Source organism: Rhea americana, unplaced genomic scaffold, assembly GCF_003343005.1.
Source record: "Rhea americana isolate MKP2758 unplaced genomic scaffold, rheAme1 scaffold_43, whole genome shotgun sequence".
In the NCBI taxonomy this organism is placed as follows: Eukaryota; Metazoa; Chordata; class Aves; order Rheiformes; family Rheidae; genus Rhea; species Rhea americana.
Genome location: NW_028186568.1, coordinates 99,865 through 123,166, shown reverse-complemented (window position 1 = coordinate 123,166; position 23,302 = coordinate 99,865). Strand labels below are relative to the sequence as shown.

Below are 23,302 nucleotides of genomic sequence, written 5' to 3'. Positions count from 1 at the left end.
TCAGTAAAACAGCATTTTTTTTTTTTAGGAAAAAGAATTTAAAAAGAATCCAGCAGTGATAATGGCTGCTTTTTTAACACCACAATTAATTGTAGTAGTATCATCTTCCTTTCTAAAGGTAGACTGTACGTGACTGAGAAGGTAGCTGGAATAAACCTTTTCAGCTGTATTTCTCCCTAATTCTGGTCTTGAAGTAAGCTATCTAAATAAAACTGGATTGTACAAAACCAGCGTTCCTCACAATTCTTCTTTTGTGTGTAACTATTGATCCTTTCCATAAAAGATCCATCACACCAAGATGCTTAACTTGTACTTTCTGTTACTGTGTGTGGCAATGAAGGGCTGAGGTCAGTTGTTCCATCCAGTATGACCTTCTAGCACTGTTTCCTCTGTACTCAGAGACCAGTGTCTAAGTTGCTGATGTGCTCTATGTTGAGTATAGAGTTCAGATAATTGTCAACAAGAGACTTCAGTTTGTTTTTGCCATAAAAGAATACAGCAGATACTTTCAAACTGCATCTCTAGATGAATWCTTGAAGGCCCTTACCGAACTGGGCTGTGGGACACTATTGCTTCCCCATCATGAAGAAAATGCCCTTTTTGTCCAGCTTACAAAGCAAGAGACTTTTGGAGCTTTTTAGTTGGAACATGACTAAGTTGTCAGGTCTAGAAATTGGCATGTAATCATTACAATTAAGCAAGGCTTTATAAATATGTAACTTCCTTGTGGAACACAAGGAACGGAGTCAGTGCTGTGACATCTCCTTTTTCTGCTTTGAGAATGAAGCTTCACTCTGAATAGAATAACTGAATTCCTCAAAGCAGTGGAACTGATGAATACAGTAGCTGCTATTTTGTTTTCCATTATTATGCTTAGGGCAGTCAAAACGTGGACACCTATCAGAATGAGCAGCTTCAGTTTCAACTTCAGGTTGAAATCGTGCAAGTAAGGATAATGAATAAATAGTAATCTTTCAGGTGGATATACCTGGCATTAAAATACCATTACAACATGAATTGGCTTTTGGATCTTGCGCAAAGAAACAAGATAAATAGCTTTTAGAACTGTCAGTAGTAATTAAGCCTTCTGACAGTTTCAAATCCCTGTTAATCACCTCTTAAGAGAAGCCAGATGTAAATCACTAAATCATATAAATATAGCTTTACTGTAATCATATCTTCATACTTCTAAAGTAAAAACAATAGGAATATAAGCTATAAATAATTTCCCTATTTCTTGTTGGATATTACTGCTGCATTTTAAACCAGCTAATTAGCATATGAAAGCTCAGAAGCTCTCTACTGTGAACTTGAAGTTGCATTTTTTTTCCTCCCTCTGCATCATAGAAGTGACAGCTATCACTATAATTGTGTTATGTAAGACACTATTAAGTAACTGAGACATCTTATATCCTATGCTAATGACATAATGATATCTCTTGAAAAATGTCCAGTGAAACAGCTTTCATCTTTCTTTGAGAGAGAAGAACCATAAGCCACTATAGACAAGCTCTCAAATCTCCTCATGGTAGAAACCTAAATTACTTATGTTTCATTATATGAGGAAAATAGTCCCAAAATACTCTGGGGACAGAAAAACAGGTGGGGAGGCTTTATCTTTTGGGGCACTTTTGAAGTAGATACATAATTCAAAAAAAGCACTCATGCTTTACAAGGAATGAACTAAGCCATCTAAAATTGTATCTAGGACTTTGTTGAAGTGAACTTGAAAAGAATTACAGTCAGTAGTATAACCAGAGTTAGCTGACCTTCAGTTCTCCTCATTAGTAAATCTTTAAACTGTTTCTGTACACAGGGATTTAAATGTCTTTCAGAGGTCCATGCTAGAAATTAAGGGACACTCTGAACACTGTCAGGATCCTGTATGTTCTGAGAACTCCACAAGTTACCTTTTTCTGCAGAAGGCTAAAAACCCTTTTTGGGACGGGGAGGGGAGAAGGAACAGATGGTAATACTTCATCTGCATTTCTAGAATGGTCTCTGGCCTCCCAATATGTCCATTGACAAAATGAGGAAATGTATATAAAACTTCTGGAACAATATATCTACCCCAGTATAGCCTTTAGAAGTAATTGTAGTAGCAATACAAAGAATTGATTATATGTTGGCTCTTCTTGCAATGTCTAGACGCTTATCCAGAAAGTGTAATAAATGAGTAAATAAATCAACAACTGTTGTCCAGTTTTAGAAACTTTAACTGGTACAAAGTGCTCTTTCTCTTCAGTGTTTTAAAAAAATACTTAATATTACTGTTCTGAGGTTTCCCTGACTGGTCCCTGTTGTTGTAGATGAAGCAACTATGACAAATACCTGCCTTTCTCTTTAGATGGAATGTACACAAAGTACAAAGGTGGTCTAGTTTTATAGCCTTGCATCCAGAGAAAGGGTTTGGTTGTATGCTTGGCACAGTATTTTTGAGTTCAGTGCAGTTCTATATTTTGCATGTTTTTTTGGGGTCTGTCTTTCCAAAGACTACTAGATTTAGGAACAAAGATTTTATCTTTTAAACAGTCTTTTAAGGTAGAACCCTAACTTCCCCTGACAAGTTGCTAATCCAGGTGGACTCTGTTCTGTTTTCAGAGGCACTAACACACCCTTCCAGCTTCTGCTTGTACAATCTCTTCTGCACAAGAAGAGATGAGCTTTGAGATCTGAAATTAAATAAATCACTATTTAATTATAATCTGGTCTAAAAGGTGTGTGGAGTGGCTTTTTTTTTTTCTTTTTTTTTCTTTTCCCATTGTATGGAGCAGTCTGTAATCTAACACAGGACTACCTTGGACTAATGCTGAAGCTATTATTTCAGTGAACTAGGTTCTCCTTAGTTTTGTTGCTGCAGTGTGCTGGGGAGGGACTTTGTCAAGGGACTGCATGTAAATCTTGGAAACTACTAATTTGCGGTGGCAACATCATTTCAGGTGCATATGCATGCACTTGCAGTGATATCTTCATTAGATACAGTATGTTTGAAATAACTTGGCTGCAGAACTTCGGGGTTGTGTGCCTGCTTCTGGATGAGTCTCCATAACCTTGAGCTGTCCTGTTCTAGRGAATAATAACTATTCCAATCTCATGTGAATATGAGGACAGTTGGAAGACCTTAGCCTTGTCAGTTTGCTATTCTGTCAAGTAGCAGACTAGCAGCAGTCAGTCTGATTCTATTTTAGGCTTTTGCTTGTATGAAAACAGCTTCCAATTTTAACATGGAGTTGACGTCTGTTGGCCAAAATGCATTGTGCTGAGTGACATGCTTTGAACTCGTTTAGTTAAGGTTGTGTGAAAAGTAAAATATGTATTTGTCTTGCAAGCTTCCATTAATTGTTCCTGCAGTTTAGGTAGTAAGATGACAAAAAAGCCAAGTTGTTAAGCCGGATCAGGAAAACACTAACAAATTGTCTTGAATCAGCCTGCTGCTAGTAACAAAGAAGCACTGAAAAGCATATCCAGTTTGCTTTCCGAAGCAGATGCAAGTGTTCACTTACCATATTTGCTTGTAAAAATAAGTTTTAAAAATATGCTTAAAGAACACGGGAAAATAGTCTGATGGAAGTGTCTATTTTTAAAATGTTTTGTGATTCAAAACAATGCTTGATGAGCTGTAATTGGTTGACAGTAAGCTTTGTTAAAGATCATACCTGATCTTTAAAGAACGAAGTCATAATTCAGTTGAATTATACCAATATCTTTGCTAGAAAAAGAATGTTGAAAAGTCTGAGTATTTTTAAAAGATGTTGTAGCAAATGATCTTAAATAAATATACTGTAGTCTAGCACTTTAGGTGTAGATAACTAAACATCTGTAATAAGTGATCATATAGTTACTATATCAAGTGAACCCCATATATGCTGGGACATAACTGTGTTAGACCATGGAAAAAGTGTTTAGTTGCTCTTGCTTAGTGCAGCTGTGACTGGCCTGCACTTAGTGACAGTGAGAGATACTCTGGCAAGATTTGGCTTGACCTACTTTTGTATACAGAGAACACAAAGTGACTTCTTCAGAGCCTCCACAGAAAAGCCTTAGTTATTTAACGTTGTTCTGGTCAAGCTTTGGAGGGTTTTGACATCCTTCTGAACTAGTTTAAGGGTGGGATCTTTGATTTGATTATGGCTGCTTTGGAAGTCCACTGGAGAGGAAGATCTTCCACTTACCATGATGAGATTTTTATCCTACTAGTAAAAATAATTGGGCAACAAACATGTCTCTGTGACAGCTCTTGAAAGAAACAGGTTTTTCATACTGCTGTTAATCAAGGTTAGTTCTGCAGCATTTTTCTGACTTCTGCCTTTCTTCAATTTGTGATAAGCTTTTTTTCTCTATATGGCTTATAAAGGAAACTAATTTTTTTCTTTTTTTTCTTCCATGTGCTTTCTGAATGGTAAACAACGACGGCCCACTTGAACAGTACGGTAAGAAAGAGGAGGAGGCTTCCTGTTTCACTTTATATTTGTCTCAAGTAACTTGCAATCTTGTTGCCCTAGCACTGTTAAGAACTTGATTGAATCTGAAAAGCCATATTGCTAACCTCTAGGAGTGATATACTTATAAAACTTAATTACAAGTCTGAGGTAAAGGTTACTTAACAGTAGATCATACAGAATATCTCCTAAAGAATTCATTTTAAAATCAAAGGACCTTACTTTATTGCACCCTTTGCTAAGGAAATCAGATCAATGTGGAATCATTCTTCAGTACACAACTGTATTGGTAACTTACCTGAACTACCTGGCTTATTTTTAACGATCTTTTACTTCAGGCAATAAATGCTATCATATTTTAACTCTCACTGCAGACTTTTGTCTTCTAACCTTTCATATTGCTCCTAAAACTGGAGATTGGTATCTTATGCTTATCATACTGTGAATCAGCATTATGGAAGACACTTTTGCCCTTCTCCTCTAAACCAAAGAAACTGTATAAGTACAATTTAGTTCTTGTGTACATAAGCTTCAAAGGATTGCGTACCTTGGAGCACTTAAAACTGGATGGCCAATTCAAGCTGAAACATTGTGTATCTAGCTTCTTGTTGAGCAGGGGAAAGTTGCTGTTTGGCTGCAACAGTGATGTGAGTTGAAAGATCACTTCGTGTAACTTGAGCTTGGAGTGGTCTGTTTATAGTGCATGTGTGTTTATGTTCTAAAGGCAGTTGAATAAATATAAGTATCAAGTATGTTGCTGGTCCTTGTCCTGCTCTTTAGAATTGAATAGTTGCATTAAAGCCTCCAGAACAGCAGCATCCTACCTGCAGCTGACTTTCTCTTGCTGTGAATGTCCCTGTCTGTTACAGGAAATATTTTGTGTAGTAATGGTGTTACAGCTACGTTCCGGTTATACTTTACAACTGTATACCTTTATATAAACACTGTATACCTTTATATAAAGGTATTTCTCCAACAATCCTTTCTCCTTACAACTGTATACCTTTATATAAACACATGTTTACATAAAGGTAAATGTTGCATGGCTAAATGGTGTTTGTAATCTCTGAGCTGCTTGAGAGCTTTAAACAACCCTAGTGTTGGTTTACTTTTTTTCTTTTTCTGCTATCAGTTGGAATGAAATAAAACCAAATATATTTACTGCACAGCCTTTAAATACCTACTTTTGCTATGAACCGGAGTTTAGACCAGTGTACCTTCTGATGCTGACAGTAATACTACACTGCATCTTGCATAATATTGCACTAAGGTTCAGCTAACAAAATTGTGTGCAACTTAACCTCACTGTTTTTTGCCTACATTTTGTTCTAGTTCACTTGCTGAATCACAACTGAAACCTGCAGGAAGAAAGTATGGCTTTTCATTTAAGTCTTAGTGTCACAGGCTAACATCTAGCCTAGCAGAAGGGTGTCTGACTGGTATTCTGTAACTGTAAGAAATTTACTGTCCGTTGACAATTCCAAATCACTAGAATGTCTGTGGTATTACAGTTGGGGAAAGAAAATAAAGAATAGACATAGTTGGTATCTGCAAAGCTTTGTATTTTGGAAAATGCATCTCCTTCACCGTATCTGGCTCAAGTCACTCTTGCACATCTTTAGTTTACCATTAGGAAAAGAAGCTGCTGAAAGTGCTGCATGCATTCTTTTGCAGAAGAATWCTACCGAAGCCTTGTTTTTTCTCATAGTAGAAATGGGACTTAAAACTTTTTGTCGCAGTTTAGGCTCTCTTAGCCAGTATATTATCTTTTGTCAGTTTTCTGACTGACTTCAGACTTGGTTATTTCTAGTTCTTGTCTCTGTTTTCTGTATGTGCACACCACTGTARCTAATTCATCCCCTACTCTTACATCTGTTTAATCATTGAGCCTTAGGCAGCCACTGARTTGCATACATTTTCATTCTGCAGTTGCTGGAACACCTTGGTTTGATTGGATGGCCCTGCTCTGTCAAAGAGATGGTGTACCCACTTGGAGGAATACAATTGCTGAGGGCTTCTTGATCCTCAGTATAACACAGTTGTTCATTTTACTTACTCCTTGTTTCCACTGGATTTGGAGAAATATTGTCAGAAAGAGATATAGGCTAAGGTTTTGCACAGGAGTGCGCTGTAAACCTGAGGTTATACTGAGTAGAGCAATGAGACTGCTTAATGATGGCTGAAGGAGAATTACACAGAATTATATTTCATCTTAGTAGCCCTACAGGATTGGTAGTTGCTCTTCAGTTTGCAAGATGACTTGGAGTATGTTCCACCTGCTTCCTTCCTGAAGACCAGATCTTATTTAAACAAGGGTTTTCTTTCTCCTTTATTTCAAAAGTTGTCTCTGAATTAACTTGGAATTCTACCCTTAGCCCTGAGCTTCTGGTGTTTTGTATGGTTAAGGAAAACAAAGGTAGATATTTATCCTGTAAGAACACTGAGGAAGCTTTGTGGTTCTGTGTTAACTCTCTTTTTGTTGTTGTTTTTGTTTTTCTCCCTCTTTTCTTTACAGCACTTCTGGGGGCCAGTAGCAAACTGGGGACTTCCTCTTGCTGCTATTAATGACATGAAGAAATCTCCAGAAATCATCAGTGGTCGAATGACGTTTGGTAAGACTGGAGAGAGAGGTCTTGTCAGCGAACTGGCTACCAAACATATTCCACACCTGAAGCAATGATGTATTTTTAATTGCTTGCAAACTCGTGATCAAAGCAGATGTACACCATGATGCTTGTTACCCATATAACTTCAGAGGCCACCCAAAAACTGAGATACTAGAATGTTACTGAATTCTCTTTGAAAGGGTTTTTTAGCAACTCTTGTGTGTATGGACTAGGATAAGTCTCTGTGATCAGACTACTATTACTCTTCATAATTGTTCTGGTATCTTATGTTACTGCATGCACTAGTTCACAATGCATCTCTTCTACCAGCTCTCCTCTTTGTATCAAGGTCACTATTAATGCTTTGTGGTTAGTATGGAATTTAAATTGCAACACTAACAAAGTGAAGAAATGGTAATATTTAGTCTCTAAGGTGCAAACCTTAAGAGATTGATGCAGTTGCCTACAAGTTCCAGAAGGCTAGCATCACTCTTAATGGGTAATAGTGTGAGAACTGTCTTTAAATGCATAAGCAATACTCTCCTCTGCTTTTTTTCTTTTTTGAGGGGATCATATATAGCTTTTGCTTCCTTAACTCAGTTCATAGCTTAGTAACTCTCCTTCCCCCAAACCAAATAATTTAGGGTTAAGGAAATTCATAGCTTATATTTGTTTGATTCTGCTTAGAGTAATTCAATGTCGTAGTCTCTTTCTTAGAGATGGAAGACTTGTACTATGTTTTGCAAAATAGCTTTTTGGTGGCAACTGCCCTTCTCAGTAAAGTTCAGACACTTAAGACAAAAGCATCATATGTTACTGCTGCCATAACTGTCTGGGATGCACACACAGTCCAAAGATTAAATTTATTTGAAGTGCAGTAGAATTTGAAACTAACTAGCAAACCCAAGGATTTCCAAACACAAATCTTTGCTAGAAATGTTAAATTCCTTCTGATGAGCATTTGCTGATTTGTTAACTACTTGAAAGCAAAGGACTTTAATTTGAATGTTCAGAAAGGAAAAATGTACAGGATGAAGTTTGAGGAAATGAACAATGTTTCTACTTGTTAATGACTTCAGTTGTAACYAGTTATTGCTGTTACTGGATTTGATCTGAATCGTACCTAGAAGTTCATAAAAACTGAGCAGCTTCTTGACTGTCCTTAAACTAAAAGGTTTTCTAAATGTGGAGACAGACTTTAACTGGACTTCTAAAAGCTTGAGGGACTCCTGTGTGATAGGTGCAAATAATTGTCTAATACAGTAACAAGCAAGACTTTATAATAGAATTCAAAATAAAAAGTCAGTGCCATAGTGTGAAACTCAGGCTAGTCCAAGAATAGGGCTTACCAGCTTGGGCTCTGTACCAGGTGTGTGCAGTTGTACTGCTTTGGTACCAGCTGTGGTTCTGGTAAGCCACTCCTTGGTTGACCTGATCTCCCTAGCTGACATGATTCTAGCTTTGCTGGATAATCAGTCCAGAAAGATATAGCAGGCAGTTCTGGGTACAGTGCTTTTATTAGTGTTTAGCTTAGGCTCTTCACTTGCAAAGACATTGCTTATGGCTCTTTAAGCCATTTAACCCATCTTTAGGAAGTTCTTTTCTAAAATAAAAATACTAGATGTAAAAATAGATTTTTTAAAAAGTATTTTGTTTCTGCACATCTTATCACATAATTGGGCTATAATAACATAATCAAACAGCTAATTCGTATATTTCCAGTTAAAAATCACATTTGTTAAGAGGTTCTGCTTATGCTACTTCCTGCAGTAGAATTTTTGATGGTGCTGCTACTACTAGATTGTGCAACTGTCCTTTAGTAGATAGCTTTTTTTTTTTTACAGGTTTATGTAGGCTGTTACTTGTATGAAAAGTTAATTTTTCCCTCTTACAGAGTTTGTACTGAAAAAGGCAATTTTCCTAAAACAGCTCCCTTCCTAAATTTTGTTTTGACTAAGCCTGTCAACTAAAACTGACCTTTGCAATGCTAATGACTCATTGGGTTGTAATTTCCTGTATTTTAAATACTCTTGTGACTAGAGAGTAAACTGAAGCTGTTTCTCGCCTTCCTAGAAAGTAGGTAACAAACCGTTATGCTTCTGAATGTATATGGCTTCCTGAAGAAGGGAAMCTTCTTCTCTTAAAATCTTTATTAGAACTTTACTGGCCAGAACTTTATGTAAAACAACTACCTATTACTTTAAAAATAGCCTGTGCTAGAAAATGTGTTGAAACAGTTGTATGGAAAGGGCTGTGTCCCATTGGGATTAACAGGACTTTCTTTATTCTCTTGCTGAGAGATAGCTTGGGTGATAACCTGGATAGACTTTAGTTGCATCACAAGGAAGTGTGTGAAGAAATCAATTTTTGCAGAAAGCTGCAGCTGTGTAAGTGGTGCTACAAAAGCTAGCACTGTTGTGCATTCTTTTTGTGCATTGGATCCTCGAAGTGGGCAAGTTTTTAGGACTACTGGAAAACTGACGTGCCACTGAGAAGCATTCTGCATGTTAATCATTCCATGAGTATGAAAATGATGCTTCAACAAAATGGGGTTATTAAAAACTAATCTGGTATCTATCATGTTTTGCAGCACTGTGTTGTTACTCCTTGACTTTCATGAGATTTGCCTACAAAGTACAGCCAAGAAAYTGGCTTCTCTTTGCATGCCACTTTACTAATGAAGTTGCACAACTTATTCAAGGAGGACGACTGATCAAATACAGGCAAGTCCCACTTAAATAAGGGGAAACCATAAACTGGCTCTTGGAGTGCTTTGTCAGTGGCTTTTAACTATGGTGCAAACTCCTGGGGTTTAATAGGCTTGCAAAAGGTAGTGAAGAAACAATCTTGTTGCCAGTAGGCTGAAATGTTATTTGCTGGTTTGCACYTCCACTGAAGCTTTTGTGGGGAGGGAGTGCACACAGAAGGCTGAAGACCCTTATGTTTATGGATGTAGGTTTGGCTTTCAGCAGCTGTCAGCTGTTGTTTTGCTTAATGTATTGTCCTGTTGGTCACTGCAGAAGTGTCAGTCTTGGTAAGCAGCTTCCAAGATGAAGATATCCATAAAATTGAAAGGGGTGCACGGCAGAAGGAAGCCAAGCCAAACCTTTCTAAGCCAGTTATTCTGGTACATACAAAATGGAGCCAGCAGACTGGAGTCCCACAGCCTTGTGTAGCTAGTAGGGCAGACACTGCCTCAAGCAGTGCTGATGAGTTAGGGCTATGGCTCTTCTCTGCTCAGAAGTAGTCCACACAGAACAAAGAGAGGATGAAGCCTTCTGAACTGTAAATTCAAAAATGACTGAGCAAAACTACAAGTGGGCTAGCATTTTGCATAAATAACTGGCTAGGGGTGCCTCATTTTTAAAGTTCTACTGTAAGTCTGGATTTGTGCTAGTAGTTGCAGTTCAGTGTTCATTCTTACAAAACCTGTTCTTCTCTTGGCAGGATGGAAAAAAAGAACTAAGTATTTCTTAACTTGAAATAAAGCCAGGGAGTCTGCTCATCCTGAATTACAACTGAGGAAGACTTGCCATCTACAGTTGCTATGATGATGATTACAATGGGGATAAAATTGAAACACCTTTATGAATGTGACCCCTTGCCCCCTAATAATTGTCTACTAATTTTTAGCTTACCTCTTTTTAAAGTATCATCCAGCAATGTAAACCATTGCATTTAATGTCCTGCTGCCTTAAAGTCCTTAATTATCCTTCTAATGAGTTACTTATCCAAATAAACAATATTTGGAAAGGAACTTTTATCCAACAGTCTGCAAAAGTAAATGGTCCATGATGGTTTGACAAAACTTGTTTTCAAATAAACATGAGCAGAGGTCACTAAAACAGAACTGTAGGCAATATCATTGTTCTACATATTAACATTCTTAAAAGCCATTTAACTAAATGTGGGTGCATTCATTCCTATTGTCTCTTTTTAAACTTCAGCAGTGGCTTGCTAATCTAGAAGCACAAATATGTAGACAGTTAGCCTGGAAGTGACCGGCTTTCTCTSTTCCATTACTGCATGCGTTGTCTCAGTAAAGAGACTTAATTTACATGTATTTAAGTCACACATTATGTAAAGAAAAATTGGAAAAAGCAAAAGCTTAGCACTGGAGGAAGGCAACAAAGTCTGTCACTATTCCTCAAGAAGTTCTAAATGGATTTTAGTGTCTTCCAACTGTTAGATCTTTCTAGATACCTGTATTTCTTATTCAGGCAAAACATAATTTCTTGGGAGTCTGAGATCTGAAAGACAAAAGATGCCTTTCAATAATATTTTGAYTTCATTGTGAGTTTTTCATGCCTGACCTGCCTGAAAAGATGAAGATACCTCTGAAGATAGAGATGACAAAGAATGTATGTGGTTGATTTTTATTTCAGTGCAGTGTTTTTGAACAATAAAACGTCTTTTTGAATGACAGTAAATCCTTCCAAAATTCTTAAGAGTTTTGTTCATCATACTGTGATAACAGAGCCTGAAGTAAAATTTGAGTATGAAATGTCCTTTTATTTTGATGGCATTAAGTGGAAACTAGCAGGATGGTAAAACTAATGGTATTATCCATTGAAGAGGTTAGGCAAGTGTCCACTGGATGCTAATACCTAGAGTCTAACTTCTTTCTTAACTAGAGACTGGAGAGGAGAGAGTACTTACTGCGCTTGAGTATTTCTGTTATGATAGGCAAGCTTGAATTCAGTGCTCTGAATATGCATCTGAGTAAATATCAGTATGTTCTATGTTCTAGCTGCATGTATGTTGAAATAATGGGGACTAGTACTGTGAGACTTGCCAGTTATAAGGTAATCAATTAAAAGCCTTATTAATCCTAGGCATTTAATTCTAATCATGCAATAGCTAAACTTTGTAACAGATGTACAAGGAAGCTTAATAGGCATGGCCTGCTGAGTCATTACAACTGACACTAGTGCTGCTTTAGAAAAGTTAGTATATAAGACTTCCACTTCAGTATTGTTGTTCAGACACAAAAGGAGTTATCTTCTCTCCTTTCTTCTCCTAGAAAAGGAGAAGCATTAGATTTATAAGTGAGAATCATGAGATGCATACAAATAAGGATAACAGATTATCTTAGCAACGTATAATTTACATGAGCTTGGCATTTCTGAAGGAGAAATGGCTTGCATGCAAGTTTCAACTTCATACAAGTGAAGTAACTTCACCTCTTAGCCTTAGGGGAGGTAAAATGGCTTGCAGTAATGGGAAAATAGGTTTTGATTCACATGGTGCTTTGCTCCCTGTTCTCTAGCTGCTATTTGTCTTACAAATGTGATTCCCTACTTAGGGAAATGGCAAGARTTTAATAGTCTTCATTTTCCCAATATGCAGCTGCCTACTCCATATTCTCATGCATTTTCCTCTACTTTCCTCTCTTCCTTTCTTCCCCCATGCAAGTTTCCTCATTCTAGAGCAGTGTGAGTGTGAATTGCAGGTGGGAAATGGGAAATGTTGCTTGTTTTGATTATAGGAAGCTAACATTGGTTTAAAAATCTAGTCTGTGTAGACTTCWGAGAAAGGAGTGAAACATAGCTCAAAAGTTTAATTTTCTTAATGTGAATGAGAAAAGCCTGGTGGTCTTAGGTGTGGTTTGTATGGGTTTGGGCACTCTGCTGTTCCAAATGAARTGTTTTTAAAGTACCAGGTTTTAAACCAGCCTGAATTAATTTGTACAATTCTCTGGCCCTCTTAAGGTTACACACAGCACATTGAATAAAGCCAAAGTTTAGATATTGAACAAATTGAGAAAATTGAATGTCTGCTCAAAAATAGCTTTCTTCATTTGACTACTAAAATAATGAAAATGAGAAGCCAGCTAAATTGCTGTTATTGCAAAAAAAAAAAAAAAAAAAGAGAGAGAGAGTGTTCATACTTATTCATTTTTGCCCAAGGTGTGTATCTTTTCTTTTGGAGGTGGGGGTGGAGGGAGAGATTGCCTGTCTTTGCCCCAGAACAGTTTCTCATACCTATGGTCACCTGTAGCAGAATTTTCTTTGAAATGTAGTCAAAATACTGTCATAAGCTGGAACTGGTCACATGTCAAATGGGGTGTTCCCCACTTCTGAATAGTGGGGCTGCTATTAGCAGCTTGGTGAATTAAGTGGTGCCTCTTTAGTTGCATACCTTTTAGCACATCCTATGTACTGTTGGAAAAACATCACCCTTCACTAGGATTAATCAAGCTGATGACTGTTTGGTCCTATCCTTGGTAAATAGAGGGCACTGTGTGAATTAKTAAGCAACTTCTAGTATATCCATGGGGAGAATCATTCCATACGCTCCTCAGTCCCATTGTAGTTCTGGAAACAGTCACCTGTCTCTGAACACTGTTTGCCTATAGTTTCTCAGCAGTGCAGATACTAAATGCATTTCAAACTAAAGTGTGTGTGTGGTTTTTTTCTTTTTTAAGTTTATGACTTGCGGGGGAGGGAGGGAAGCAAAGATGTTGTGTGTGCTCCTTGTTCTCTGCATCTAGCAGGCTGTATTTCAGGAGGAAGAATGGACCTCCTATTGCTGCTGCTCAGAGCAGTTGTGCCCCTGTGCTGCCTCTTTGTGGGTGGCTTGTGCAAGAGGCCTTTGTGCAGATCTGAAGCAGGCTCTCCCTTTAACTCTCATGGGCTGGCTGTGAGGGCAAAAAGTCTCCTTTCATGCTGTTGCTTGTCACTGATGTAGACAGCAGGATCTACSTGTATTTACATGGCTCTTATGCCACTGTTATTTCATGTTATCCAAGCGAGCGCCCTTGCTTAGGCAAAACAAGGGAGAGTGCAATGGGCCTTGTTCTCTCTGGCTTACTCCAGTGTCTACCTGCACTCTGTTTCAATTTCACTTGTGGAGGAGGGTTACAATACAGGTAAGCTTTTACAGTTGCAGTTCATAAAGAAGAGACTTTGGAAGGAAGATGGCTTTGTGGTTTCTCAATTGAATATAAAATGAGTGCACTCATGGTAATACAYACTTAAAATGCATGTTAGCCCTTCTTTTTCTGGAAAAAATAGARGTTTGGGATGTGGAGGTGCATAATACTGGCTTCATAGCTCTTCAGATACCACAGAAAGGGGTGTTGAGGGGGTCTGAGCAGAGGCTGCTCACAGGAGCAGCAGCCCATCTCCAAGTGTTATGGAGTCTCAGYATTACCTAGGTAATGCTGCTACTTCTGATGTCCTGACATGCAAGGCTGAATGGCCAAAGCAGCACTTGTGAGCCGCTGATAGCGCTAGGCTGTGATTGCTGCAATTTGATACCCTCTCAGATAGGAGACAAAAGGGAGATTGTAAACTTGTAAGTAATTAACTCTACATGGTTAAACATGTGCTGGTCTTACACAAGCAAGATCAAATGAAAAAAAAAAAAAGAGGGGTGTGTAGGGGTGCTGAAAAGACTTCATGCAGACTGTGTTTAAAAGCATAAAATAGCTTGTCCAGCAGGAGCTGATCAACAAACAGTGGAAATGCTGATGTGGATTTTAAGGCTTATAGGGGGAAAAATAGATCATGCTGTCTGACCAGTTGGTGCAGCAGGCAAAAAGCAGACAAGCTTTTCAAGGTGCAGCCCCTTCAGGTGTTGGGAAGCTGTGAGATGGTCCTTTAGTGAGTTGTCTATTCCCACAAATTGGATCAACTATTTTCTTGGTCTCTCATGGCTATGACAACGCTACTATTGTAAGATTGGTCTCGCAGACCAGTAGCTTGATTAAATTGTCCTCTGAATGCCTCTGTGTTGTACCAGATATTTGAGAGACGTCTGCTTTTCTTTTTTTCTTTCTTTCCCCTTAACTTACAGACTGAGATAGTCTTCTGGGCAAAGAAATAGCAGCCTTCTGCTGCCTGCACCATTCATGACATTCATTAACCATTGCCATTGGTTCGAAGTGTGATAGCTCATAGCCTGGTTTTATTTAGGAAACCTGTGTATGGTGATAAGCACCTTTCATGAGATGTAAAGGGACAGGGCACCATCTGGGATGAGGAACTCTGCTGAGATGGACATTGTATAGCCTGTCAATCTGCCTAGAGACAAAATGTTTATATAGGCAGAGTGCCACCATGTGGGCCATTCCGCCCTTCACAGTATTTTTTATCAAGCTATTTACCTATTATTTGTTTGTTTATGTAAAGGTACTTGAAAAAAGGAGCCTTAAGGAGGAGAAAAAAGAAAATAATTCAGTAAGTAATTGTATAGCTAATCTGCATCCTATTCATCTAGTACAAAATATTGAGACATTGGTGTATGGCCATTTGGGGAACAGTGCTGTCTGTGGTAACCCAAAATAGGGAAATGTTTTAGAGATTCTGGAGAGTTTTATGTGTTATCAAGTGTGAGCACCTTAATGGAGTTAGTGGCTTCCATTTGGTACTCAGGTAGCATTAGATAAAAGAATGAGACTATGCCAGCTAAACTGGTTAATAGTAATTCAAAGTTAGTGCTGTTTGCATTTAATTTATAAGATTATAGGGCTTGTTTCTCTATGTTTTTCTGGAATAGCTATTAGGTTTTTATTTCATCRCTTGCTTTAATCCTAGTAACTCTTCAACTGTAACATATATCCTGTCACTAAGAACATATGTATGTCTGCTGCTTCTGCTCCACTGCAGCAAGATTGAGATGCACACGGGCTTGCTGCAGTGGCTGCTGCTGCCTCCTTTCATGTTTTCAGACAGAAAAGAATTTCTCACATTTCTGAGCAAGTGCTGCTAGGGAATGTGACACCCTTGGGAATTCAAGTGGGAGACAGTGCCTGCTCAGTTCTCCCTCCTTCCATCTCCCATCCCCCACCCCCTCAAATCTCGGCTTGAAAAGATCAGTTGATCCACTTATTCCAGGGGAGCTGGAGACTGCTTAGCTTGCAATGGTATTAAAATAGGTAATAGTCTCTTCTGTTGTTGCAAGATTAAGTAGCTTTGATTTGGAAGCCTACTGATTTACGATTCAAGTGTGGAAGTCATTTGGTAGTAGAGTAATAAATCACCAAAAAGCAATAACCATAACTTGGGGTCAGAAGAGGAGAAGAAATTGCCTTCAAAATTTCTGTAAAGAGAATAACAAAACAGCTACCAATAGTGTATTCTTTTCAAACTCCATGCTTAGTCATGTACTAATACAATCATTTCAGCTAATGCTGCAGTGTACTATATATTCTCCTTTCCTCTTCTGCTTCTATTTCTGTTTAATCGAATTCTCCCTACTCTAAAACCAGCAGAAAACCACCTTTAAGCAGACTACTGTCTATACAGCCTGCCAGCTTTTGGGGAGGAAAAAAAAAAGTCTAGGAAAATCTAGTTTATAACATTATGGGTTGTTTTGTTCTCCATACAAAGCACAATGGTGCCACTGGAATGAGGACAGCAGTGTAGAAAGTAAAGGGAGTTAAGAGTGGAGATAAAAAGATGAGAGAGTAGAATAATAATAATAAAAACCCCTGCTAATGAGATGTATTCATTGGTGGGCCCAGTACAAAGCCTATATGAATACAACTTGGTTTTTCATGGTATCATGACAAGCTGTCAACATTATAAAATGGTAATATATGACAGACTAAYGCACACAGTCAGCTCTCTCGGGTCTTCAGCCCTTGTCTCACAGGATACTTCGATGCCATCCACCTTTAGGGAAGGACCATACTAACTACCTAATTTAATGTTGCTGCAGTTCTGCAGTAGAACCAGAGTATTTCTGCTGTCACTTTACACAGAAGCTAAGAGAAGTTTATTCTGATTGAACAAGACACTGCTGCATGCTTCACTTCCTTTGCRAAGYRGGAAAAAGTTGACTCAYGTTCTAAGCACAGGCAGTTTATTTAATRAAGACAAACTGTGAAGTCTGCGTGTGATTCTGTATGTGTGTCTGTCTGTTTCCAACCACTCCCTTTCTGCTTTTGCTGATCGAATAGCTGTCAGTGCACTGCATCTCATCATTGTGGTATCACTTATCAACAGTGTCAACAGAATCAACCTAACAGCGAATAGAGCACTGGGTTGCAGAAYGCAGAAATACTGGCTTCCCAGATAACTCACTCTGAGTGCTATCACATAGGTTCTGCCTCTTCAGGATCGTCACCTCTCTCCTGATCTCATGGCCAGACCTTGGCTATGATATTGCTCTCTCTTCCTCTTCCTTCTCCATCTCTTCATTCATACCTTTCTTCTTTTTGTTTTTAACAGTAGTTTTCAGGTAACTATGGCAACCAGCCTAAGAATTTTCAGCCTATTCATTTATTCTGAAATCTGGGTCATGTCGTTCTCACTAAGTGACACTATTGTATGGGGATAACTGACTCAAACTCAGCCTTTGGTATAACTGCAAGTATCTCCACGTACAGCAGCACTTGCACAAGTTTATGTGATGGCCGAGTCTGGACCGCTGTGTAGAAATACATAGCTTATACAAAGCAAGCCACTTCTGATTTTGAAAGAATTTAGCCTGTATATTACCTCAAGGAAGAACTGTATTGTATATGGCTTTAATACATGTCAAACTTGTTGCCCTATGGGATGTATTAACTAAAGGGATGTCTCCTTGGAGTGGTACTGAGCAATGTGAGACTAGTACTTTTTGAAGAAGATGTGGTGCTGTGAAATCATAAAGCTGACTCTTGGAAGAAGAGATTTAGTCTCCTCAGGACTCTCATTCTGTAGATTCATTTCTGTATCTGAAAATCATTGTACAGAAAAACCTCCCCATTGTAACTTGTACTAATGGTATCTGAATAGATTGTCTTGTAAACACTCCTTGCTTGCACACTCAGGTCTCTTTGCCCCAGGATCGCTTAAAATCCCAAGGTATGTATTGTGTTTGCTCATGGGGTAAGTCATGTGAGGCAACAATTATAGGATGTTTTTGTACATATTTGATGTTATGGGTCACCTAGGAGCAAAGCACAAAGCCATCAATGTGATCAGTAACCTTTCTAATACTTTGTGTTTCTTGCAGCATAAGCTGCTAAACATTAGCATCAGCTCTCAGCCAGCTTATTGCTAGGAACAGGAATAAGCTCTAAGGTTCAAAGATTTGGCAAGTTACTGAATAGCTGATCAGGTAACTAAGCCTCTGTGAAGGTACCATGCCACAGGAAGAGACAAGCTCACAAGGCTATTTCTTAATTCATTGTATTGGCTATATTAGCCATGAGGATCCAATACAGGTTGTTACTTGTAGGTTCTCTACAAGGCTTTTCTGTAGCTCATGATGTTACTGTGGACTAAAAACAAACCTAGCTACTGTGACCACCTTTTCAGGGGACAGCTGTTTTTCTGCAGTTGCCTCCCCACATCAGAGACCTAAGAAGGAGATCTGTTTCTAATGCTGAAGAAGTCACAATCAGCTCTGGAACGTCATTGCTGTCACTGTCAGCAAGGCTGGCTTGTTGGAGGAGGTTCATAATCCTTGCATTTCTGGGAGCATGGGATCTCTTCAAAAAACACAAGGGCCATTCTTCTCCACTGACATACTCTTCTTTCAGTGCACTTCAGAAGCTGCTTTTTGACGTGAGACATCTGCACCAGGGAGCAGAATTAAGATGTAGTCTCATCAACTAGAATAGGCAAGTCCCTGAAACAGCCCTAGATTTTTAGTTTTCTACCACGATCATCACAGGTGTCTTAAAAGATCCTTTACTCAGTTTTACTTAGAACCCTCTTGCAGCTCCTAGTTTCCACCTCCTCAGTGATTTTTGTTTAAACATCCCCTTTTCTGTGATTGCCAGAAGTGAAGAATACAAAGGAGGAATATGGGATATTGGAGCCCCACAGTGTGACTGCAGCAATTGATTTTTAAGGAATATGGCTTTACAGTTTTACAGCTGAAAGAGCTTTCAGACTGAGGTGGACAGAGAGTGCTCTATGTACAATAGAACTGTGCCACCAACTGCACCGATTCAGCAAGCTGGCTGAATTCGTGTATTGTTTGGGACGGCAATGTTACGCAGCAGATTTTCTAGCTAGCTTCAAGTTTGGATGTGCAAACTAGTGAGGTCCAGAGTCAATTAAATTGACTTAGCTTAGAAATACAGAAGCAAACTGCAGTTTGCAAATCCATAACCTTATCATGAAACCAGAAATCAGCCCCAAAGGCAATGTTTGTCAACTAGAGGCAAAATAGTATTTTGTACCTGCTGTGGTGACTTCTACTCAGAAAGTGAATTTGAGCTTGTTAGAAAAGCAGAACAAGTTTTGAATACCACAGCCCTTTTGGCCAAAATTTATCAGCATAGAAATATTTTGTTTCTGCTCATCTCAGGATGAGATATTTTGGAAGACAGGGTGAGAGCCCTTGGAAGAGAAGTTCAAAGTTTCAGATGCCTTAAAGTGACTGATCAGCCCATTTTAAAATATTTTCAGAGGTCTTAAGGAGATATCTGCATACAAAATGTTGCTAGCACCAGAAGTAAAACTCTACCAACAAAGTTCTGATTCGGGTCTCAGAGGTAATACATTTTAGCCTACTTGTATTGCCACTCTGTTATCACAACAATTATCCTGAAATCTGAGTTAATACTTTGGCCTGGGTCTTCACTGTATTCTTTAACTGTATCAGTCTGCTTTGAGTAATGGCATCGCTGATACAGCATTGCTGCTTTGCATGGTGTAACTTGCAGCTCTTTGCGTAACTACAGGACTTAGGGACATAATAGATTCCTGAGGGTATGCAATGCCTGGATTTTATTGGGAGTTGGGCATCTAAATTATTTCAGGATACAGGGCCAAAGAACCTAAGTGATGTGCCCCCCCACCAAAAAAAAAAAAAAAAAAAAAAAAAAAAATCAGCCCCCCCACAAAAAAAAAAAAAAAAAAAAAAAAAACACTTAGGGTCTTATTGCTTATTGGAGAAGATTAACCACAGTCTCCATTTACTAAACGGCAGATACATAAGTACAATCAGTCAGTCAGCCAGAGGTGTGCAGTTCCTAATTTTGGCCAACAACAAAAACCCAGCTTTTAGGGATTTTTAATTGAGCTGAATTAGAGATTAAAGAAAATACTCAAGACACTAGTGCTGTTAGCTTCTTTCTCCTACTAATTGTATGTCTATTGACTTATTCTAAACACATGCCTATTCTGAGTTGCCTGTTTCTYGGGTGTTTCATGACTGTGTAGAGAATTTAAGAACACCAGTGAAGCAGAGAAAATGGTAAAAATAAATTGCGGGTAACTTTTGAAAATGGTCTGCTCTGGCAAATAGCAGGGAGGCACACCCAGCCCTTTGCATGGTGCAGTGGGAAACAGCTGCAGCCCGGTGGGGACCACCAGGAGAGGGCAGTGCTGGGACACAAACCAGTGTCCCTCGCTCTGCGGGGCTTGTGTCCCACTGCCCTGCTCTGCTCTGCAGCAGCCAGATCACAGGTATATAACAGTAACAAAAGCAGAGTCTTTGCCAGGTGTTTAAATGCTCATACTCACTGTGTGAGCAGAAAGCCATCAGTAATCTAAAGCACAGCTAAACACTCCTGCATAAAGTTACAGAGACCTGAAAGGTGGAACCAGGTCTAATTTGTCCATGCCCCTCTATCTATCTATAACTGGGRAAAAAGTCTTGTTTCAAGAAAGCTCTTTCTGCGTCTTTACTCCTTCCTCATGTTTTTGTACTTTGTTCTCACGTATGATGTGGAGTCAAGATCCATTTGTAACCAACAAGTCACTGGCAATATATCAATGCCATCAATACTTCAGGGACTTTTTGGATCTCAGCTTGTATCCATCCTCTCACTGCTTAAAGTAGCAGTCCTACCATGCCCACCCTACACAGTATTTTTGTACAAGTAAGCAGAAGTTGTGCATAAAGGCTGGTCCTCTCTATACTGAAATTAAGGGAAATAATGGTGAGATTCATCATCCTTAACTCATCAGAAYGAAAGTTAGGCATCTGCTCTAGTCATCTGAGCTTCTTCTATACTCAGTGGAGAGCAGTCGGCAATCTATTCCCCATTGGGGAAGAAGAGGTGTGTGAGGCTTATAGCACTGGTCTCAGAGCTATAGGGAGGTGACATACATCACTGGTTTTACCACCAAGACCGTTAGGTCTTAAAAAAAAAAAAAATCCAGTTGTCTGCGGAACTTGGGGGGGGGAATCTATAAAGAAGCTATCTAAGTCAGAARACACATACCCAGACCCTGCCCCATACCAGTGATTAGGGCCTCAGCATCTGATTATCTGCACATACGTTATGCCATGACAATATAGCCTGCCAAGGCCTCTGCGGGGATCCCCTTCCCCTACCCAAACATAGTGGGTTATGGGATGATGACGTGGTAAGGCTGCTGCACATATAAATACTTCAGAACCACCRACAGCTTGTGGGGGCATACTGGAAATCAAAAGCAGTCAGCAGCCAATGTAGTGGTTACTCAYGGTAACAATCCTGCTCCCTGTCTCCCTTCACATGCCAACATGCATGAAAAGGCACATGGTGGCCCTCCCTCAGCCACTGCAGGTTGCATGTCACTTGGGAGGAGGTGGTGACGCGACTGCCATGCTCTGACACATTTGTTGTCATGCCATCACTTTCAGTGGAAGCACAAGCCCACACCATTTCTGCAGAGGAGAGGAACAAGTAAAAGTAAATTGTAGGTATTTTTTGCCATCCCTCTGCCCAAGCAAATAGAAATGAAGCAAACAAAACTCTTGGCACTGTGCAGCCATAAAACAGCCCATGATGTTACCCAGCGTGAGGTGGAACACTGGAAAACTGAYGTGAGGAGAAATCCCATCTCGTGACTCAAGGTGGGGATGAGGGAACGGTTGTGCCCTGTGGCACACAAGCCTGCACCATTCCTCAGCCTGGGGCAAACACTGAGCGGATGCCCCTGCTGTACTGGTCCTCACCCACCACCTCCAGGGGCACCTAAAGCAGCAGGAGATTCCTTCCCTCCATTCAACAGAAACCCAACAAGGCTACTTGTGCTCCCACCRCCTAACACCAGCTCTGCTCCCCACCTCCAACACCCAATGCCTTGTGCTTTTCACTGTTCTGCTACTGCAGAAACCACCATGCCATAGTAGAGAGAGCTTCCTGGGCTGAGCCAGCCTGAGATGGCCACAGCACAGACAAAGCCCTCTAGGCCCTGGCGGGCTGGACTCTTCAGATCTTGGCTTCCCCATTGATCACAGACAGCAGTCAGGGCAGCAATGGGTCTGTCCTAGTACTCCCACAACCCTGCAGAAAGTGCTGTCCTCAGGAAGCTACAGGCCATGAGAGGATAGCTGGAGGCCACAGAGCCCGGCCTTGTATCCTCCCTCTGCAAACGGGGGAAATTGCTTTCCTCTCTTCTGCAGGATCCGCTGATGAAGAAGGGAGGCCCTGARGAGGTGGAGTGACTGGTATGATCATCCAGGAAGCAGTTGTTGGCCCTGGCTGGCAGGGAGTTGGGAGCAGGGGCTCTGGTAGGGTGGTATTTGGAACAGCACCTCTAGCCAGGGACTGCTTTCCTTCAGAGCATCAAATGACACTCCCATGCTGGCACTGTTGGGCCAGCTGCAGAGGAGGGAGAGGAGGAGGTCACCAAGGACTTCTGCTGACCCCCTCCAATCCTTACTGAATGTAAGGCACCCATGTCCAATAGGCAGCCAAATCAGGAGGGTGACAACAAGCTCCAGGTGGTGCCATGACTGCCTGGGCCTCTCCCCACCCACCTCCCACCCACCACAGGCATTGGGCCTGCCCTGCTAGCCAGAGGCCCACTGATAGCCAAATTTTGTTAATGATAGATCCATCGGGCCATGCCAGGACACAAAGGATGGCTTTGTTACCCCTCCCCGCTCCCATTCTCCAACATTTTCCTCATTTCTTTTCCCTCTTCTGAGGCTCTAGGGCACGTTATTCCCTCACACACACTCCCTTCCCTGCACAGCTTCACACAAGGTAGGGGCCATGCTGGCTGGCTCAGCAAACAACGTTTCGATGTTGTTTGGCTACTTTCAGGCACCCTTTTCTGCTGATGTTTCTCCCACTCATATTTCCACCGTGGCCTAAGGCTACCTGAGATGTTGATGGCCTATCCTGAGGTTGGAAAGGCACAGTTAGCATCCAAGTGACTCACCYAAAAGCTTATGTACCAGGCACAAGAGAAACTCTTTTTAAGAGCTGAAAAAGTAGCTGAAAAAATCACTAAGCCCTTCAAGAGCTTAAAAGGATGTTTGGGGAGGGGAACAGAACAACTGTGTCACTGAGACACTTTTTTGACACTGAGAAAGGGAGAGGAAGCCTCATCAGAGGCTCTGCCCTCTGCCACCCTGGCTCTTACTGAG

General features: G+C 40.1%; 1 protein-coding gene across 1 annotated transcript; it reads left to right on the top strand.

The window, feature by feature from the left end:
- The first annotated feature begins 6,933 nt into the window (after positions 1–6,933).
- On the top strand, positions 6,934–13,443 carry MPC1 (mitochondrial pyruvate carrier 1). Its single transcript, XM_085315436.1, has 3 exons — positions 6,934–7,051; positions 9,636–9,768; positions 10,493–13,443. The coding sequence occupies exons 1-3, from the start codon at positions 7,009–7,011 to the stop codon at positions 10,509–10,511; spliced, it is 195 nt and encodes a 64-aa protein (XP_085171562.1). The 5' UTR covers positions 6,934–7,008; the 3' UTR covers positions 10,512–13,443.
- The last annotated feature ends 9,859 nt before the right edge of the window (positions 13,444–23,302 follow it).